Consider the following 21,615-nt stretch of genomic DNA (forward strand, 5'->3'; position numbering starts at 1 on the left):
AGGACTGATCTCCTTTAGAAAAGTTACTAAAAGAGATGTCAAAGAACAAAATTCAAACTTATTTGCATGATACGAATGATCTGTAGTCATCTGCTCTTTGCCCATCTTTAACATCTGTCTCTTGTTCTGACCTCTAATTCAGCTTCCTACTCAGCAATCCAGTCATTATTAGCACTTACATGAACAGAAAAAAGTGAAAGTGAAAGTCACTCAGTCATGTCCGACTCTTTGCCATCCATGGACTATACAGTCCATGAAATTCTCCAGGCCGGAATACTGGAGTGGGTAGTCTTTCCCTTCTCCAGGGGCTCTTCCCAACCCAGGATCGAACTGCCAGTGATTAAGTTGTCTCCTCTACTGAAATTCCACTTTTGTTCTGATCATGTAGCAGAGTGGTTCTTTTTCTTAAGGGATCAACTTGGATTTCATCTTCTCTCTGATATTTCCGTGCTTTCCTCTGGCTGATCGAAGTTCTTTATAATTGCATTCTACCGTCTAGATTCCTTTGGTCTTGTGAATACAGACCTGTGATACTGTCAACTGAGGACGGGGATGTTTGTCATTTCTGTACGTGCAGTGTCCAGCACAGTGCCTTTCAGGAAACACAGAAAATTCATTGTGTAAATGAATTTCTAAGAGGATTAATTGACAACTGGAGCATGCAGAACACAGGGCGAAAACTTGCTTGATTAATTAAAGCAAAACTAAAGTATAACGGAGTCCTGACTCGTCACTAGGCCAGGAAATGAAAAAAGTCTTTATTAACTTCCACAAAATAATTGTCCCACTTGTGCCCCAATTTTAGTTGGATTGCTAAATTGGCATTGTTTTATTTTAGTGTTATTATTATTTTTAATTTAGGAAACAAAAATCTTCCATTACATAATATAAATGGATTCTTTGAATAGTGAACAGAATAATTTAGTAGATCATTCATGTCTTCATAGGATTATCTTTTCTGAATAAAAATAAATTTGTAAATTTCATTGATCAAAGATTTATTTTTATTCTTAATGAATTATAGCATATTAAAACTATAGTATGAGGTAGACAGTGAATTGGTATCTGTGATGATATCTTTCCCTAGTGATGCATTTTAATTTAACAAAAATTGATGTTCTGAAGTATTAGGAGATTTGCAGCTTACTCTGTGCCAAATCATCTAGAGTACAAAAATCAGCTCATGAAACATTTCTCTTTTATTGAGTACAAATGGTTTATGATATTATGAATGAATAATTACATTAGCTGAAAAAAAATTAAAAATGGTTATAATTAAGTTGGATATTCAGTGAAACCTCCAAGTACAGAATAGTTACCCACTTGAAGCAATCTGTTTCACCATAAAACTTACAATGGATATTTAAATAAGATTTTCTTTTTTGCCACAGAGCAGCAGTCCCCAACCTTTTTGACACGAGGGACCAGTTTCGTGGAAGACAGTTTTTCCTCGGACTGGAGTTGGAGGATGGTTTCAAGTGATTCAAGCACATTATCCTTATTGTGCACTTTATTTTTATTATTATTATTATATCAGCTTCATCTCAGATGATCAGGCATTAGATCCTGGAAGCTGGGAACTCCTGCCATACAGGCCATGTAGGCCTACATGTTCCTGGTTGTCTGCTTTGATTTTAGCTTCCTGATAATTGCCAAATTTTCAACACATTCCTGTTTCTTTCAGTAAAACAAACAAACAGCAGCAAAAAAAAAAAAAAAAAAACCCATAAATTGTTGATTCCCTGTCCCCATGCAGTTACAGCTTTCTTCATCTTGGAAGGCTCTTGCCTATACCCAATAGCTCCACTTTCTAACCTAGAACTTAACTCCACAATCCTCTCAAACTGACATCTGTCATCTTCATTTCATAATAACAGCTTTTGATAATTTCTTTAGTGACTGGAAAAGTCAGTTTTCATTCCAATCCCAAAGAAAGGCAGTACCAAAGAATGTTCAGATTACCATACAGTTGCACTCATTTCACATGCTAACAAGGTAATGCTCAAAATTCTCCAAGCCAGGCTTCAGCAGTACGTGAACCGAAAACTTCAGATGTATAAACTGGATTTAGAAAAGGCAGAGGAACCAAAGATAAAATTGCCAACATCCTCTAGATCATAGAAAAAGCAAGGGAATTTCAGAAAGACATCTACTTCTGCTTCACTGACTGTGCCAAAGCTTTTGACTGTGTGGATCACAACAAACTGTAAAATTCTTAAAGAGGTGAGAATACCAGACCACCTTACCTGTGTCTCCTGAGAAACCTGAATGGAAGACAAGAAGCATCAGTTAGAACTGGACATGGAATGATGGACTGGTTCCAAATTGAGAAAGGAGTACATCAAGGCTGTGTATTGTCACCCTGCTTATTTAACTTATATGCAGAGTATATTATATGAAATGCTGGGCTGGATGACTCACAAGCTGGAATCAAGATTGCCAGGAGAAATATCAACAACCTCAAATATGCAGATGATACCATTTTAATGGCAGAAAGCAAAAAGGAACTAAAGAGCCTCTTGATAAAGGTGAAAGAGGAGAGGGGGAAAAGCTGGCTTAAAACTCAACATTCAAAAAACAAAGATGGTAGTATCTGGCCCCATCACTTTATGGCAAATAGATTGGGAAAAAGTGGAAACAGTGACAGATTTTATTTTCCTGGTCAAAATCACTGTGTATGGTGACTGCAGCCATGAAATTAATAGACGCTTTCTCCTTGGAAGAAAAGCTATGACAAACCTAGATAGTGTATTGAAAAGCAGAGCCATCACTGCCAACAAAGTTCTGTATAGTTAAAGCTATGATTTTTTCCAGTAGTCATGTACGGATGTGAGAGTTGGACCATAAAGAAGGCTGAGCGCTGAGGAATTGGTGCTTTCAAACTATGAGGCTGGAGAAGACTCTTGAGAGTTTCCTGGACTGCAAGGAGATCAAACCAGTCAATCCTAAAGGAAATCAGTCCTGAATATTCATCGGAAGGACTGATGCTGAAGCTGAAGCTCCAGTGCTTTGACCACCTGATGCAAAGAGCCAGCTGTTCGGAAAAGACACTGATACTGGGAAAGATTAAGGGCAGGAGGAGAAGGGGGAGACAGGATGAGATAGTTGGATGGATCACTGATGCAATGGACATGAGTCTGAGGAAACTCAGGGAGATAGTGAAGGACAGGGAAGCCTGGCATGCTGTAGTTCATGGGTCACAAGGAGTTAGACAGGACTTAGCGTCTAAACAACAACAGCAACTAGTAATTATATTTTGCATATGCCAGTGGACATTTTCAGTCCTCTTCATATTTGACTCTTCAATGTTTGGAAGTTTTGACTTTCATCTATCTTAGTTACTTTCTTCCCTTCTGAGGAAAACATGCTTCTATTTTTCTGATGTTATTGTTATGCTCATATCTGCTACAGGAATTTTCTGACTCGTTGCCTGAAATATATACCTCTTATCCTTTACAGCACAGCCAAGTGTCACCTCCTGAGAGAAGCCTTCCTTGACCTCTCTGACTAGGGCAAATCTACATAGTCTTTCTTAAGCACCTGGGTTTTTTTCCTTCTTGGTTTATGGCACCATTGCCATTTCACTTTAATTTTTATGCTCCTCTGATTTATCTACCTCTCTCTGCTCCATACTCTGTGAGGAAAGGAATCATGTTAGTGTTTGCTCACCATCGAGTCTCAGCTTCTTGTCTTGTTCTGGACAGATTTTCAGTTCTCAATAAATATTTGTTAATAAATGCCTGAATGAAGATATCAGGAAAAAAAAAAAAACTTGATTTGTAAGTAAAGACTTTTTTCCCCCAAGAAAGGAAAAAGTAATTCTGATTTTCTCTTTAGTAGAGAACTTCATGAACAAATTAAGTAATCCATTGTATCTTTTTCAAGAAGCAAAGATTTATTTTTGTTCACTGATGTGTACATATTTAATATATGCAATTCTGGAAGCCACATTGGCCTGCCCAACTAAAATATACAAACCAATTCTGAATAATTCAGCCCTTTATTTCTCATCTATAAATATTACTATTAATAGTACCTCTCTTACATGACATTAAATTGGTTAATCCATTGAAATACCTTAGGATAGTTGCCAGAATATAATTGTGCCATAAATGCTAGATATTATAAGCTACTGTTATTCAAAGCTATGAATGTTTTCTTTCCCAGAATAAAATTCTACAATATAAACACCAGGCATTCATTCCCATGCAGCCCAGCCATTGTAATGCTTGAATTTTCACATATTCCGCATTTCTTCTTTCAAAGTGTTTGTCCTCCCAACTCTGACGTGGTCATCAGCACATTAGAGTCCGCTCCCTTTGGACCCCATTCATTCTCTTCTGAGCACCAGTCAAAGGAATCAGCACACGGGCATGTGTTGATCCTGCTCCTACCATCTTTGAAGAATGCACAGCAGATGTGGAAAATAACCCCGTGGTCTCTCCCCTCAAGGATCTGTCCTTTCAGAGTAGAACTTGTGATTGAAATGAGAGTGGCCTGGAAGTCTTTCATCTGCAAATAGTACAGAACATTTCATGGTTCATTATTCTCCAAACATATATAACCTTTCACTTCTACTTTTTGATGGGCTTTATCATTACAAGCTTTTAAACTGCCTGTATATCTTTGAAAACTTCAGGTCATTCAGCTTGATAGTCTCTTTTTGAATGTTCTTTTCCTGATTTCATGGGAGGAAGGAAAAGTTTAGATAGCCCTATTTTTTTTTCCTTTACAGTATGCTTAGTGTAGAAATGAACTCTGCACTCGCCTTTATTTGTGTAAAAGTTTAGTAAAATAATGTACGTGAAGTCAGTGTGAAAGCTTCAAAGAAATATTATGATATGGATATGTATCTATAAAATATATACAAAATATAGCATGTATAATATCAATTTATATGAAATAGTGACATTATCATCACCATATATACCTGGATCAAAACGTTAAAACATTTTGCAGTATGAAAGGCTCATGTTGCAGAATATTGAGGATACTTCTTTGAACTACTTTCAAGTTATTTTAGTATTGAACACTCTTGTTAGGTCATCCCCAGTGTTTCCTCCATGGCTGTCGTCTGCTCTGTTCGGCTTTGTGTTTGTAATCTCTGTGAAGACATCCTATGATGTATTTTCCACATGTGAATGTTCTGAATTCTCAGTGCCTCCCAGGCTTCATTTTAACAGTGTAATTGTTACTTGCATGTATAGAGTTATAATCCTTTTGCAAGACATTTGCACTTCCATCTATGTTAACCTGTTTTCTTTATTGATTATCCCCTTTTCAAGGACAGAGATTTGCTTCTTTCAAGTATGAAATCTGTTCCTTTTTTTTTTTTAGCCACGAATTGCCATAATATTGTTAACTAATATACTCCATAGGCATACACCAAAGACTTTCTCTCTTTTTCCTCGTACAATGGAAATTTCTTTCTTTCTTTTAAGTATAGTATAACAACAATGTATTTTTTGTGTTTGTATGAAATAAGAAAAATGATGACTCAGTTATTACTTTGATTCAGGCTGTATAATTTTAGTATCTCAATTGGAACGGATTGTAAACCTGATGCTAGCATCTTTTAGGTTTCTTACAAGACTAGTTGTTGAAAGATTCCTTTTTTTGAGTATTTTTCTCTGTGTGTGCCTGTGTTTCATGATAGAACAGGCAAGTGCAACTACTGTCGTAGCTCCAACAACAATATTTATTGGGTACCTGTTGTGAGCGTAGCATCTTGCTAGGATTGATAGAGAAACAGAGAAAGTATCAGATGCCCTCCTTGCAATAAAAGCACTGACAATATAGTCAAAGAATTAAGAGTAGTGTAAAGGATAGAAAGCAAAATTGAAGACACCACCTAAGAAATGTATTACAGTGTGTAGAAAATGTGAAAAAATTTCCAGAAGCTACATTGAACCATTAATACTCTACATTAGATACTTGCACCTGGTTTGGTGCAATTTTCTGATGACAGAACTAAATGAAGATCAAAGAAATTAAATAAGTTGCCTTAGGTCACATACCTTGTAAATGGATTATATCCTGGCTCAAAAATCTTTCTATTAGTCCCTTAAGAGAAGTTTAGGACTAGAGTAGACAGTAAAGGTTTGTGGATGATATAGTCCAAGTAATAACAGCAGCTTCTATGGATGAGTGTTGGGTGATAGGAACTCGTCTAAGCAGTTTATATGGTTTTAATTAATTCTGTCTCCAAACTCATGGGATAAATATTTTGCCTACCTATTTACAGTTGTAGAAACTTAGTTTCGGAGACATTAAATAACTTTGCCAATAGCATAAGAGTGATGGAGCTGGGATTCGAAGCAAGGCTTTCTGGCTGCAAAGTCTCTGTCCTTGGGTTCATAATTTTGAGATGAACAGTTGGGAAACTTGAGTAGTGCAGACTAGTTTGCTCTCCTATATGCCAGAACCAGAGTATCCGTGATCTGAACATAAAGGAGAAGGCAGGATGTTAGAGTGTCAGGTGGATATTGTAGGACAAAGGTAAAATGGAAATTGAAAATAGTTGAGATGTCTTCAGCTAGGACAGCTGCTGTAGTGGCAGTTGTCAACTGAAATACTGTAGTAGGAGTGACGGCTATTGTGGAGGAGAGAACGGTACTTTTAGTTTTGGTAATGTTGAGTTTAAAGGAGCTACTCAGACATTTGTGTGGTGTTGGGAAGTGAGGTTTGAAACTCAGAAGAACTTTCAGAATTAGAGATGTGAAAGAGTTAATAATTCAGGTACCTAAAGTGATCAGGTTATGCAGCGAGGTGAAGTCTGAGAAAGGAAAGCAATATAAATTGAGGATGAGAAAGTGAAAAGTGATAAAGGAATCAGAAAGCCATTTCCTAAAAACCAGTGGAGGGGAGGTCTTCCAGAAGATGAGGAATCGGTGAGCTAAGTGCTACGGAGAGAGGCCTGGTAGAACAAAACTGAAGAGAGTTTTGGCAATTTGGGTGTATGAGGGCAGTCTCCTAGGAAAGTTTGTGTGTTCATTTTATTTTTAACATGGAGAAACAAGAGCATGCTGAAGTTTGTATTTGGTAAATTATGGAACGGTGTGGAAGAGTTAGACTTTGTACAGCCTCAGGTTGAATTGCAGTATACATATTGAATACACTTTATTTTGAATACACTTTGAATTGCAGTATACATACGGAATACACTTTATTTTCTGGGTGGGAACCTGTTGGTGTAATAATGCAAGAGGCCATTTAGTTTCTCTAACAGTGAATTCTCACTCCTTGCTATGAGTAAAGAGAGCCTGAATTTGTTCCTTCATTACAGGATATAGCAGAGTGATTGCTCATCTGCATGGAGGAATTCAGAGAGGAAAGCAGTCCTGCTTTTATCTAGCCTTGAACTACCAGCTATCCTAGAGATAAATATTCTCTGATTGCTGAGAACGGTACATATGTCAGAGTCCCTAATTAGCTCAGCACTGGGTCTGTGGAATTACCGATTACTGTGCTCTGCTTCATTTACTTGGCATTAATAACTTTTGAAAGTAAGCATCTTTTTAATAACGTTTATTACCTAGGTGAAAGAAATGGTTTATCCCATTGAGGGTAAGATCGTCAAAAGTGTCAGTATGGTCAACTCTCAGAGTTGGGAAAAGGCAGGGGAAGAAAACAAACCAAAACGGACAGACCTATTTTTGATTGTTTAAAACTCTATTGAGGTATAATTGGCGAATAAAATTTAGGCTGTCTGATACATGTGTGCATCATAAGGGCTTCCCAGGCGGCTCAGTGGTAGACTCCACCTGCCAATGCAGGAGATGCAAGAGACGCAGGTTCCATCCCTGGGTCAGAAAGATTCCCCGGAGGAAGAAATGCTAACCCACTCTGGTATTCTTTCCTGGAGAATCCCATGCACAGAGAAGCCTAGCAAGTTACAGTCCATGGGGTCGCAGACAGTCAGACATGACAGCTGAGCGTGCATGCCTGCATGTACCTTATGAAGGGATTTCTCCCATTTGCTTAACTAAAATGTCTCACATATTAATCATTCTTTTCCTGTTGAGAATATTCAAATTCTACCCTTAACAAATTTCAGTGATATGGTATTGTCAACTGTTTGTCACTATATTATATATTAGATCCCCAGGTGCTATTCACCTTATGGCTGAAAGTTTGTACAAAAGGGATAGATCTAGATGAGGTTATAGATCAACATATGCAGCCTGAATGTAGGCATGGAGAAGTCTTACCTTTTCAGGCTGGAAGCTAGAGCCTATCCTTCCTAACCGAAGAAAGGCAAGGACTCAAACCTGAGGAACTGCAACTCTGTGGTATCTACCACAGGAGATAGTGAAGAGGGATTGTCAAAATAGCAGATGTATTCAAAGCATTAATTTGAACCACATGAAACTTCTGATATTTGACTGGCTTTGATTTACAAAAATGGCAAATTCTTGTAATCAAAATAATAGGGGGATAAAGAAGACAGTGTGGTTGGGGACCTCAGACAGGACACTAAGTTTGGATTTTTGAGACTATTTGCAGCCCTTTGTAAAAGTGGATTAAGAGGGTAGCAATAGGGAGGCTTATCCACCCTGTTGGGGGGAAAATGAACTGAGTTATGATCATCTGCCCTCTAGCTTCATCAAGCTGTTTCTCAGAGTGAAACAAAATCTTAAAGAGATTTTACCTAGAAACCTAGGGATATATGTAGAAATCTTTTGGTTATGAAGGATTTCAGAAACTGATAAAAGCAATTGACTTCCTTCCCTAGGAAAAAGAGCATATACACATTAAAAAAATCAGAATATTTATGAACCCCTCTGAAATTCAGATCAGAAACCCTTCATTTAAAGATAAAGGTATATTGCTTTCAAGCAGTAATAAAACCAAAGTAAAACCCCAAACTAAAACTTAATTTTCAGTGGTCTCTGGACAACACATTAACCTCTGCTGAGCAGGGGTTAATCGTTTCATCTTTGTGGATAAGGCAGTTTTACACAGGGTGCTAAGTCTACAAATCATGATATATAGATATAGATATCGGTATCTCCAGTCTGGAATCTGATTTAGGGATCAAGGCATAAGTAATTGGGGGAATAAGGCATTTCTCTTCGATTGTTTTCTCAGTAAATGGCCTCCTATTATCAGATTTCACTTATATCAATATATTCTTTTTATCAATACTTAGATTGGCTCATTTACTGATAACAAATGGAAAAAAGCAGCAAAATTTAGTGTTAAATTCTAGGCTCATCTACTGGGATAACCAGGCATGTAGATAGCGAAAAAATAGCCTAGCCTTAGGTAATGTGTTCAATTGTTTCAGTCATGTCTGACTCTTTTGCAACCCCATGGACTGTGTACCCTGCCAGGCTCCTCTCTTCATGGGATTTTCCAGGCAAAAATACTGGAGTGGATTGCCATGTCCTCCTCCAGGGGATCTTCCTGACCCAGGGATCAAACCTGGGTCTCCTGCAACTCCTGTATTGGCAGGCGAATTCTTTACCACTGGGCCACCAGAGAAGCCTTAGGTAATGCTTAGTATAAGGACTAGGCATTGGTTTCTCAATCCTGGCTGTGGATTATATTAATAATTACTTTGAGGACACATAAAACATAACAATATCCAACCCCATATCAAGGCCGATTAGATCAGACTCTCAAGGAGTGGGGACCAGGCATTGGTACCTTTCAAAGGAATTCTGAGAAGTTCTAATGTATATTTAGTTGTGGCAATCACTGGTTTAGAATTGATTTAGATGGTGGTATGGATATAATGGGGGCTTCCCTGGTGGCTCAGTGGTAAAGAATCTTCCTGCAGTGCAGGAGACCTGGGTTCAGTCCCTTGGTTGGGAAGATCCCCTGAAGGAGGACATGGCAACGTACTCTAACACTCTTAGAGAATCCCATGGACAGAGGAGCCTGGCAAGCTGCAGTCCTTAGGGTCGCACAGAGTCGGACATGACTGGAGTGACTAAGAAGCAGCAGCAACATGGATACAATGAAGGAAAGCAAGATAAAAGCATATCCTCACAGGTGAAGCCCATGGACTGGTGAAAAATCTCTAGCAAATAGAGTCAGTTGATATAATTTTTTAGTTATTAAATTGTCTTTATAGGTATATTTACTCCCTGGGTCAGGAAGATCCTCTGGAGAAGGAAATGGCAACCCACTCCAGTACTCCTGCTTGGAAAATCTCATGGACGGAGGAGCATAGTAGGCTACAGTCCATGGGGTCACAGAAATTGGACATGACTCAGCAACTAAACAAAAACAAAGCATATAGTCACTTGGCACATATTTCAGAGCTCACAAAAGGGTAAAGAGCATGCATCTCCCTGTTCTCTGTGCTCAGCTATCCAATTTCTCTTACTTGGAAGCAGTCAGTCTCTTGTTTACAATAGTTCATTCATGTATAAACCGCATCTTTTCTTTTTGTCTACAAACAGCCTTGTGCAAATGGTATGCACACTAGTCTATGTTTGGCTTTTTCACTAAATAATATACCCTGGAGAATTGCTTATGTGTTGACAAGTCTCCAGTTTAGATGTTGCATGCCCAAACTCGTATCCCTTGATAAAAAAGCACCAGGCATGTCATAGGAACTCAACAAATGCTATCGCCAATTTCATCATTCTCCCAAAATAAATCAGCCGACTCTGCTGCACCTGTCTCCTGAAATGAAATTCAGGAGTAGTCCATAAGGGGTTTTTGCTGTCTTCACTTTCGAACTGCAGTAAAAACATGCCTTCGATGACATTCTCAGAAGTAGTGTTCAAAAAGAGACCAAGTGTATTTCAAATCTTGCCACAAAAAGAGGCAAAAACTGTAGTTGACTCAAAAATGTTATGTCAGAGTCTAAGAAATCATACATACTCTTGACCCCCAAGCCTTGAATAAAATGAAATCATAGGATTAGTAATTAAGTCAATTAAATTTTTTTTTGCTCAAAAATTTAATATTTAAGTATACCTTTGTTTTAAGTTGTTGTATTCCACTGTCTTCTGTGTTGAAAAATTAAGCTATTGGAAACTGTGTGAGAAGTCTAGATACTACCTTTTTCTGACTCTGAACTTACACTTGTGGTGCATTAATATTAACACCTTGAAGCAGTAAGGCCTAGATGGTTTGTAAGTGAAGCTTAATTTTATGATATTTGGTGTCTAAGAAAACTGTCACATTCTCCATGCTTTGTACCATTGCTAACCACAATGTGTAAATATAAGCAGTTGACATTTTATAAATCTCCGATGTTAAAAATTCATGGTTTGTAACAGCTGAAAGCTCATAATCTCTGCTTTGCCATTTAGCGATTGCTTCCTGCCTTTGTTTTCTGGGTAGCAACCAAAACACTGTAGACTTCAGAGGAAGGAAATCAAAGCAAATGGTAATGACATTGACTGAATTTTAAAGAGATTTTCAGTTATTGCTACCTTTTAGCTGTATTACTGCTTTGGATGTGTGTGTTTGTTGAAAATTCCTATAATCTTAGACTCTTCTTGTTTTAAAATTGAATGGGTTTGGGACTATTGCCCCTTATTGAATATGCAAGTTCTGGAGTCAGTGTCTCCAAGCAACTCAGCATGCTTAGTGTATTAATGGTTAATTTTTAAAAGCATTGTAAAGGAGTTGTATTACTTATGTGTGCATGGATGTGTATATGTGCACGTGAGCCAATGATGTACAGGAGGGGAGGAGTGGAGAGTATTCCATCAAATCAATAAGCTGTTTGATTATTATTAAGTCATTTTCATTTAGAGTTTGTGGTTCAGGAGGCTTACTAGCTTTGCTTCAGTTTTCTGAAGCTACTAGTGTTGAAGATATATGGGTCCTATGTTTGTCATGATGGTCTTTTCCATTTATTAGACACAAAATAGCTTACAGCACCTACTATGTAATTTTTAATAGTATTACTACATGAAATTGAAGATGTTAGTCACTCAGTCACGTCTGACTCTTTGCAGCCTCATGGACTGAAGCTTGCCAGCCTGTCCAGGCTCCTCTGTCTACTGAAGTGGGTAGCCATCCTCTTCTCCAGGGGATCTTCCCAACCCAGGGATTAAACCCGTATGTCTTGCGTGGCAGGTGGATTCCTTACCATCTGAGCCACCATGTCCTCCGTAACCCTCCATAATTACTAGAGTATAAGTTCCTTTAGAGCAGGACATTTCCTGGCTTGTTCAAAAAATTATTCCTAGGATTTTTAAGAGTATCTAGTCCATAGTAGATGACCAATAAATATTTATTAAATGAATGAATATGTTAGCACAGTCTAATGTATTATGATTGTATGCAACAATGGTTTCTGATGACAGATCTTATTTTGTGCTGTGTTGTATTTGCTGAGCTGTTATATCATCCAGAACTTAATGTTTATGTTAATCAGCAGGCTGTTTTGGGAAACAATAATTTCTTTGATATAACATATTTATATCAAGATTTGAGATTGAATAGAAGTTTTAAGAAAGTAAATAAATTCATAAATATTAAAGTAATTCTGAAATAAGGAATTCACAATCATGAACTCCTTATTGCAAAATTCAGACTTAAATTGAAGAAAGTAGGGAAAACCACTAGACCATTCAGGTATGACCTAAATCAAATCCCTTACGATTATACAATGGAATTGACAAATAGATTTAAGGGATTAGATCTGATAGACAGAGTGCCTAAAGAACTATGGACGGAGGTTCATGACATTGTACAGGAGGTAGGGATCAAGACCATCCCCAAGAGAAAGAAATGCAAAAAGGCAAAATGATTATCTGAGGAGTATAACCTTACAAATAGCTGAGAAAAAAAGAGAAGCTAAAGGCAAAGCTGACTGCAGCCATGAAATAAAAAGACGCTTACTCCTTGGAAGAAAAGTTATGACCCACCTAGACAGCATATTACAAAGCAGAGACAATACTTTGCCAACAAGTTCCATCTAATCAAGGCTATGGTTTTTCCAGTCATGTATGGATGTGAGAGTTGGACTATAAAGAAAGCTGAGTGCCGAGGAGCTGATGCTTTTGAACTGTGGTGTTGGAGAAGACTCTTGAGAGTCCCTTGGACTGCAAGGAGATCCAACCAGTCCATCCTAAAGGAAATCAGTCCTGGGTGTTCATTGGAAGGACTGATTTTGAAGCTGAGACTCCAATTATTGGCCACCTGATGCGAAGAGCTGATGCATTTGAAAAGACCCTGTTGCTGGGAAAGATTGAAGGTGGGAGGAGAAGGGGCTGACAGAGGATGAGAGGGTTAGATAGCATCACAGACTCAATGGACATGAGTTTGAGTAAACTCTGGGAGCTGGTGATGGACAAGGAAGCCTGGCATGCTGCAGTCCATGGGGTCGCAGAGTCAGACACGACTGAGTGACTGAAATGCTATTGATACTGAAAGGCAAAGGAGAAAAGGAAAAGTATACCCATCTGAATGCAGAGTTCAAAAGAAGAGCAAGGAGAGATATGAAAGCCTTCCTCAGTGATCAATGCAAAGAAATAAAGGAAAACAATAGAATGGGAAGGAGATCTCTAGATCTCTTCAAGAAAATGAGAGACACCAAGACACCATTTCATGCAAAGATGGGCACAGTAAAGGACAGAAATGGTATGGACCTAACAGAAGCAGAAGATAGTAAGGAGAGGTGGCAAGAATACACAGAAGAACTATACAAAAAACATCTTCATGACCCAGATAAACACAATGGTGTGATCACTCATCTAGTCTCTGGCATCCTGGAGTGTGAAGCCAAGAGGGCCTTAGGAAGCATCACTACGAACAAAGCTAGTGGAGGTGATAGAATTCCAGTTGAGCTATTTCAAATCCTGAAAGATGATGCTGTGAAAGTGCTGCACTCAATATTCCAGCAAATTTGGAAAACTCAACAGTGGCCACAGGACTGGAAAAGGTCAGTTTTCATTCCATTCCAATCCCAAAGAAAGGCAATGCCAAAGAATGCTCAAACTACTGAACAGTTGCACTCATCTCACATGCTAGCAAAGTAATGCTCAAAATTCTCCAAGTCAGGCTTCAATAGTATATGAACTGTGAACTTCCAGATGTTCAAGCTGGTTTTAGAAAATGCAGAGGAACCAAAGATCAAGTTGCCAACATCCGCTGGATCTTCAAAAAAGCAAGAGAGTTCGAGAAAAATATCAACTTTATTGACTATGCCAAAGCCTTTGACTGTGTGGATCACAACAAACTATGCAAAATTCTTAAAGAGATGGGACTACTAGACCACCTTGCCTGCCTCCTGAGAAATCTGTATGCAGATCAAGAAGCAACAGTTAGAACTGTACATGGAACAACATACTGGTTTCAAATCTGGAAAGGAGTACATAAAGGCTGAATATTGTCACCCTGCTTATTTAGTTTATATGCAGAGTACATCATGCAAAATGCCGGGCTGGAAGAAGTACAAGCTGGAATCAAGATTGCTGGGAGAAATAGAAATAACATCAGATATGCAGATGACACCACCCTTATGGCAGAAAGCGAAGAACTAAAGAGCCTCTTGATGAAAGTGAAAGAGAAGAGTGAAGAAGCTGGCTTAAAACTCAACATGCAGAAAACTAAGATCATGGCATCCAGTCCCATCTCTTCATGGCATATAGATGGGGAAACAATGGAAACAATAAGAGACTTTTTTTGGGGACAGTCTCCAAAATCACTGCAGATGTTGACTGCAGCTATGAAGTTAAAAGATGCTTGCTCCTTGGAAGAAAATCTATGAGCAACCTCTACAGCATTACTTTGCCAACAAAGGTCCATCTAGTCAAAGCTATGGTTTTTCCAGTAGTCATGTGTGGATGTGAGAGTTGGACTATAAAGAAAGCTGATTGCTAAAGAATTGATGCTTTTGAACTGTGGTGTTGGAGAAGACTCTTGAGAGTCCCTTGGACTGCAAGGAGATCCAACCAATCCATCCTAAAGGAAATCAGTCCTGAATATTCATTGGAAGGACTGATGATGAAGCTGAAACTCCAATACTTTGGCCACCTGATACAAAGAACTGACTCATTTGAAAAGACCCTGATGCTGGGAAAGATTGAAGGCGGGAGGAGAAGGGGATGACAGAGGATGAGATGGTTGGATGGCATCACCAACTCAGTGGACATGAGTTTGAGAAAGCTCCGGGAGTGGGTGATGAACAGGGAAACCTGGCGTGTTGCAGTCCATGGGGTTGCAAAGAGTTGGACACAACTGAGTGGCTGAATGAACTTGAATTCCATAATAAAAAAAATATCACTCATTGCCTCATGTTCTTCTGAGGAATAGACAATCTAATGCAAGATAACTGAACCTTTCGTAGTTCAACTAATTTACAAAAAAGTGTGAGCTTTTATTCATCACTTCCATTAGTATCCTAATTGTAATGACATGTTATCATCATTTTTTATGCTTAATAAATATATTAATGGAATTTTGTTTGATGCAGGGTCAGAATTTATTATCTATAAAAATATGGTACAGTTTTAACTATTATTTCTAATGAACTATTGTTTCATTATCCTTGGATATAATTAATTTGAAGGTGCTGTAAAATACAATAAATAGTGTCCCGTGTGTAGGTCGTCACTGTGGTGTAGCATTTTCTTGGTGACTAATGTCACTCTTCAGTGAGTATATTATCATTGTCTCGTGACACTGGCGCTGTAGTAGAATTCAACTCAAATTGGCTATAAAATAACCTTCTTCAGTAGAGGTCAAACCACTTTAAAATATTATCTCAGTGCTTTTAGCTTATCAAAGACTTATTGGAAAAGCGATTTATTCTTATTTGGCAGACAAGAAAATGGCAGCATTGACAGGGCAAGCCAATTGTGTAAGGTCAGTTGAAAAATCATTTATATGGGGGTGAGGTGAAGTTTCCAAGGTTACAGTCTACCGCCCCCGGTGATCAGTGCCTAAGACAGACTGAAGAAGTAAAAGTCAAATCTTTACCTGCCTTGGTTAGAAATAATAAAGTTGGTGCTGATATGCTCATGCCTTCAAAAGGTATAAGTTAAATTACATACATGAGTTGCCAGAATGTATTTGGCAGCTTTTTCTACTACATCAATGTGTTGACCTGCGATGGTAATGAAATCCTACGATGGTAGTGAAATAAATTAAAATCAGATTTTCAGGGTAGTTGTGATAATAAAAATGAATTTCTAATTGCAAGAAGTATCTTTGGTATTTAAAGAGCAAAAGGAGAAGTAACAATAAAATAAAGAGGTAATTTAAAAAAGGAAAGTATAACTATATTAAAGAATATTGAGAATAACTTTAAAAAATATGTGAAAACTAAATAGTACCCTAGGAGAGATCCAATTAGAAGTGGATAGTGAATCAAAATTATTAAACAGCTATCATATCATACTTATGATAAATGTCATATCATCATCCACTCTTATTAGTTGTTTGGGGAGACCTCTAAGTTGGCTTCTAGCAAATTCTTCCCTTTCACTTTTCACTTTCATGCATTGGAGAAGGAAATGGCAACCCACTCCAGTGTTCTTGCCTGGAGAATCCCAGGGACGGGGGAGCCTGGTGGGTTGCCGTCTGTGGGTCACACAGAGTCGAACACAACTGGGGTGACTTAGCAGCAGCAGCAAATTCTTTCCTTCCTCCCTCCCTCCCTCCTTCTTTCTTTTTCTCTTCTTTTCTTTGCTTACGATAGCTCAGTGTTTCCCAAGTGTGTTTTCCAGGATATAAGGTCCAAAGGATGCTCATATGCTCTTCAGTCTTCAAGAAATGGCCCAAAATAGGAAACCTATTTATCTCAACCACTTCCAAAAGGATTTGCTTGTGAAATATACATTATATGCATATAAACATTCCAGGACCTGACTTCAGAAACAAAGGAAGAAGTACCAGTGATGAGAATGGATTGAGGAATGAAGGAATATAGTTGAACCAACATAGATTTTATGGGATCCTTTGATTTTTTACAGAATTACTGATTTATTTATGCCATGCTCATTTTCAGTTAAAAATGTTTTGTGTCCTTTTGAATTGCATAGTCCACAAAGATTGTTAAGTTTTTGTGAGTGGATTATTTGTTGAACATGCATAATGTCATTTTGAGGCTGTGGAAAACCTACATTTTGAGATATCTTATTAGATTTTTTTTAATTCTTAGAAATTGGTTTTCTTGAAGTGAGACATTTAATTGAAAAGGTCAGTGCTGAGAAATCACTGTAATTCCAGGTTTTTCTGTCTTCTCATATATTTTGAGACTTGCTATTGTCATTTTTAATGGAGATCATGAAAAATGTGTAATGTTAGAAATTCATAGCAACCACATTTCTCATTTAGTCTGCCAGACAAAACAATATATTTAATTGCTTGGAAAATAGAAGACTGTTTTATTGATTTAATTATATATATATATATATTTCTAGTCCTTTATGTTTCAAAACTTAAGAAAGGAGAAGTTGCTATTTGAAAAGCTTTTAGGATACAGTATTGGAGCAAATCGCTTGTCTGATATCTGGGCATTTTGTTTATTTATGACAGAACATGGAAACATATTAAAACTAAGATACGGTGAGAACCCCATTTTATTAATATTGCTATGTTAAATGTGTAAGTATTGAACAGTCAATGAAGTAGGAGACATTTTACCTGGTGACGCTTTGAATGAATCTCGTTGTAGGGGAAGCCTGTGGGGACACCAGATGCTGGTGCCTATTTCCGTGTGCTCGCGGAGCATGGAGTGGCTGCCTTGTTTACAGCGCCGACTGCAATTAGAGCGATCCGTCAACAGGACCCTGGGGCAGCCTTGGGGAAGCAGTACTCGCTGACAAGGTGAACTTGGGATACACAGGGCAAATTACATTAAGAACTGCAATCACAGTGAATAACTGAACACTGTACATTTTTTCTAGCACGGCAGTACCGTTACGGAAAAAGTCAGAGGTTCTGAATGTTAAGAATGGCTGTTCTAAATGTATTTTTGAAAGAGTTGGAAATTTAGCTATACTGTGAATATTTTTTAATACCATGTCCTGTTTATTTCTGTTCAAATTTTCTCAAATTAGTTCTCTTTTTAAAACTACTCTGCTTATATTTTCCTTAAAGCAGAAGGCTAACTGTGATTTATACATATATATACATGTATGTGTGTTTGTAATCTAGTTCTTTACCACTAGCACCACCTGGGAAGCCCCACTCTCTCTGGTAGTAAAGAACCCACCTGTCAATGCAGGAAACATAAGAGACACAGGTTTGATCCCGGGGTCAGGAAGATCCCCTGGAGGAGGTCTTGGCAACCCACTCCAGTACTCTTGCCTGGAGAATCCCATGCACAGAGGAGCCTGGCAGGCTACAGTCCAAAAGGTCAGACAGACCGAAGCGACTTAGCCTGCACATGTACATATATATAAATGCATATATATAATATCTACCTTTTGAAAATAGACTAATAGTCTAAATAGAGGGAAAATACTTGATTTTACTTATAAAGATAAAATGTGCAAATTATAGTCCATATTACCTATGTTGAAAGAGTGAAGGAAATTATTTTCCTGTTGTTTTGTAATAATGTGCTCAGAATAGATACTTTTGTGCTGGTTTATTGCCATTCATTTTAGCTTAATGATATGTACATTCAGAGATAATTATAGCAATTTGTATCTTCAAGGCAGTTTCCAGCATCAGTTCTCATTGAACCTTTCTGAAATAGGTCACTGCTATCATAAACTAAAAGGATTTTGTAGTTTCTTCAAGTCAAAATTGGTTTTAAATTAAGTCAGTTTGAAATTTTTAAATTAAATTCCAGATGTTATGAATTTTATGCTGCTATGACCCAAAGAAGGGGTTAAAACAGATACTGTACAGCAATTGCAGATGTAAGCAAGAAGATTTCAATTTGGGCAGGGTCAGTGATTTGGTTCATTTGTTTCTTTTTTGGGGGAAAAAAAAAGGGATCTGGATTTACATAAAATGTTCATAAAATGAGCATATAATGTGTTCATGAAATACTCTTATATTTCTATTAACTTTATTTACTACATTGTGATTTAGTTTACTCCATTTCAGTAAAAGAAGAGAACATAGGTTTTGGTAAACACATCTGAGGCTGTGTATAGTCTCCATGTCTTAACACAAGACCAGGGATTTTGAAGAAATAGTGCCCTTATTCTTGCAGTGTCCCTTTCTGACAAATGCATTCTGATGACAGGGCATGGGGGTGTGACGACCAAGCTACGGTCTGTTGTGTGCTACGTCATCGTTTCCCATTTGGTACATGGGTTTCAGATGGTATCCTTTACTGGAAAGGCAAGAAACCATTTCTAATTTGCCTGAAGTATAAAGGGTCTGCTGCTAAGTCACTTCAGTCGTGTCCGACTCTGTGTGACCCCATAGATGGCAGCCCACCAGGCTCCCCCATCCCTGGGATTCTCCAGGCAAGAACACTGGAGTGGGTTGCGGTTTCCTTCTCTAAGGCATGAAAGTGAAAAGTGAAAGGGAAGTCGCTCAGTCGTGTCCGACTCTTAGCGACCCCATGGACTGCAGCCCACCAGGCTCCTCCATCCGTGGGATTTTCCAGGCAAGAGTACTGGAGTGGGGTGCCATTGCCTTCTCAGTATAAAGGGTCAAATAATACCAAATGAATACCTATTAAATCACCAATAAATGAACACCTATTAAATATCAGATTTAATAGGTATTCATTTGGTATTGAATGAATTTCAATACCAAAATACCAACTGTTTCAAACTAATAGGTATAGACACAGAGTATGAAATTTTAGTCCATGAGATGTTAATGTAAGAGAAATTGCAATAAACTCCCCTGATCAAGCCCCTTTGTCTTTAGGCATTTAAGTTATTCATGATGATGTGAACCTATGTTTTAAGTATCTATTTAGGACTGCAGACTCTAAAACAGCCTCAATTATTCAAATGACTACTATTAATAAGTGCAAACACTTGCTGATCACCTACTATGTGCTAGGCATAAGCAGTCATAGTTTGTTGTCTCACTGGTTATCACAATAAGTAGGAATTATGATTACTCTCATCTTACAGGTAAGGGAGGTTAGGGCCAGAAGTTAAGTGACTTCTTAGCAAGAAACTAACTCAGGCGATCTAACTAGAGCCTACACTCCTAACTAAATACCATGAACATAACACTTTCTATATAAAGTAAGTTAGCAGACTAACTTGACCTAGGGATTTTTGTCACTCATGGGATAAATGCAGCTTTTCCTTTTCATATATTTATAGTCTATACGAATAGTACCTTCACTGATCTACTTTGATAGGTTCTGACTTGTGGACTAACAGAATGTTAGAAGAGACCTCCAAAATCCAATTATCTTACTGTAGGCAACCGGAGTTCAAAAAAAGTTAAGTTTGGATTAGAGACAGAATGAAAACCAGAACCCAAGTCTTCTCATACAACTATACCTTTAATTTTATATTTATGTTCAAGGCAATTTCATGATGACTTACTGAATGGATATTTCTTAGATATTATAATCGCAGCCTTGAGATTGATTTGCAGTTTGCTTCTCTCTCCTTTTGTAGAATGTTTTGTGATGGTATTTTCTTTTTAAATGTTACATAGCTCATCAAAGGTTGTTTTAAAATAAATTTAAAGATTTCCCCTAAATTTAAGAGGGTACTCTGAAATAGGTAACTAACCAGAACTATGTTATTTTATCAGACAACTAGAGTTTGGGAAAATAGGTAAGACATCGTCTAGTGAAATCATTTCATTTCACAGTAGAGAAAACTTTGCCACAAAGAGGTAAAATAACATTCCCAGGATTTCAAAGCTACTATAGGGCAAGAGCTGGGCTAGGCAGTACTGTATGGTAATTTGGATTCTGACTGTGGAGTTAGACTCCCTGGGTTCAAATCTACCATTTACTGACTGTGTGACCTTCAGAAAGTTATGTAGTCTCTCTGTTCTTTTGTGTGTGTGTGTGAGCTAGTGCAAGAATATGATGAAAATAGAAGGTACGTAATTCATGCAGAGCACTTGGAACTGTTCTTAACATAGACTGTCTTAGCTATTATTATCATCTGCTTTCTAATTCACTGCTCTTTTTCATACATCATAGTGATTTTTTTTCCCCATGATCTTATAGTTCAATTTCAGTAAAGTTAGAAAAATAATCTCTGCTGGGATTTCCATTCAAGATAGCGCAGTACCTCATACTTTGATGTAGCCTTTCTTTTCCAATTACATAGCAATGAGAGTTAATATGAAAAAGAAGAAGCAGAGCGTCAGCGCTGAGCTGAAAAATAAACTCTTCTGTGGACTAGAAATGGATTAGAGTGGCAAAATGGCAAGGGTGGCCGCAGCCAGAGGCTTGCTAGGTGTGCAGGCAGGTGTTGGCAGAGTAATAGGGACCCAGTGTTGCCTTGTACTCCCTATGGAGTCAGAGTTTGCTCACTGATTGAGGGTGAGCTGGGGTGTTAACACACCACTCAGAAAAGGCGGCTGATAATAATGACTGTCAATTGTTTTCTGGGACTGTGACTTATAGCAGATGTTGGTCCAGGGGTCTGAATCAGACAAAGGACCATCCAGCAATCAGAGACTGAACAAAACTGCCCATCGTCATCCTGGAATAGGATCTGTGATATCCCAAGTATCACTGTGGATTAATAATTCTGAACCATCATTATGGCATTAGATGTCACAAACCTATTGAACAGA

The 21,615-nt window shown here is 38.0% G+C and overlaps 1 protein-coding gene across 4 annotated transcripts in view; it reads left to right on the top strand.

Annotated features, from left to right (window-relative positions):
• Positions 1–21,615, top strand: part of ACSS3 (acyl-CoA synthetase short chain family member 3) — a 190,080-nt gene that overhangs the window by 82,905 nt on the left and 85,560 nt on the right. For all 4 annotated transcript variants that reach the window (NM_001102137.2, XM_010804755.4, XM_010804756.4 and 1 more), the window contains 1 exon segment: positions 17,597–17,748. In NM_001102137.2, the coding sequence (NP_001095607.1) occupies positions 17,597–17,748 (152 nt within the window).

The sequence above is a fragment of the Bos taurus genome, chromosome 5, assembly GCF_002263795.3.
Source record: "Bos taurus isolate L1 Dominette 01449 registration number 42190680 breed Hereford chromosome 5, ARS-UCD2.0, whole genome shotgun sequence".
NCBI classification, from domain to species: Eukaryota; Metazoa; Chordata; class Mammalia; order Artiodactyla; family Bovidae; genus Bos; species Bos taurus.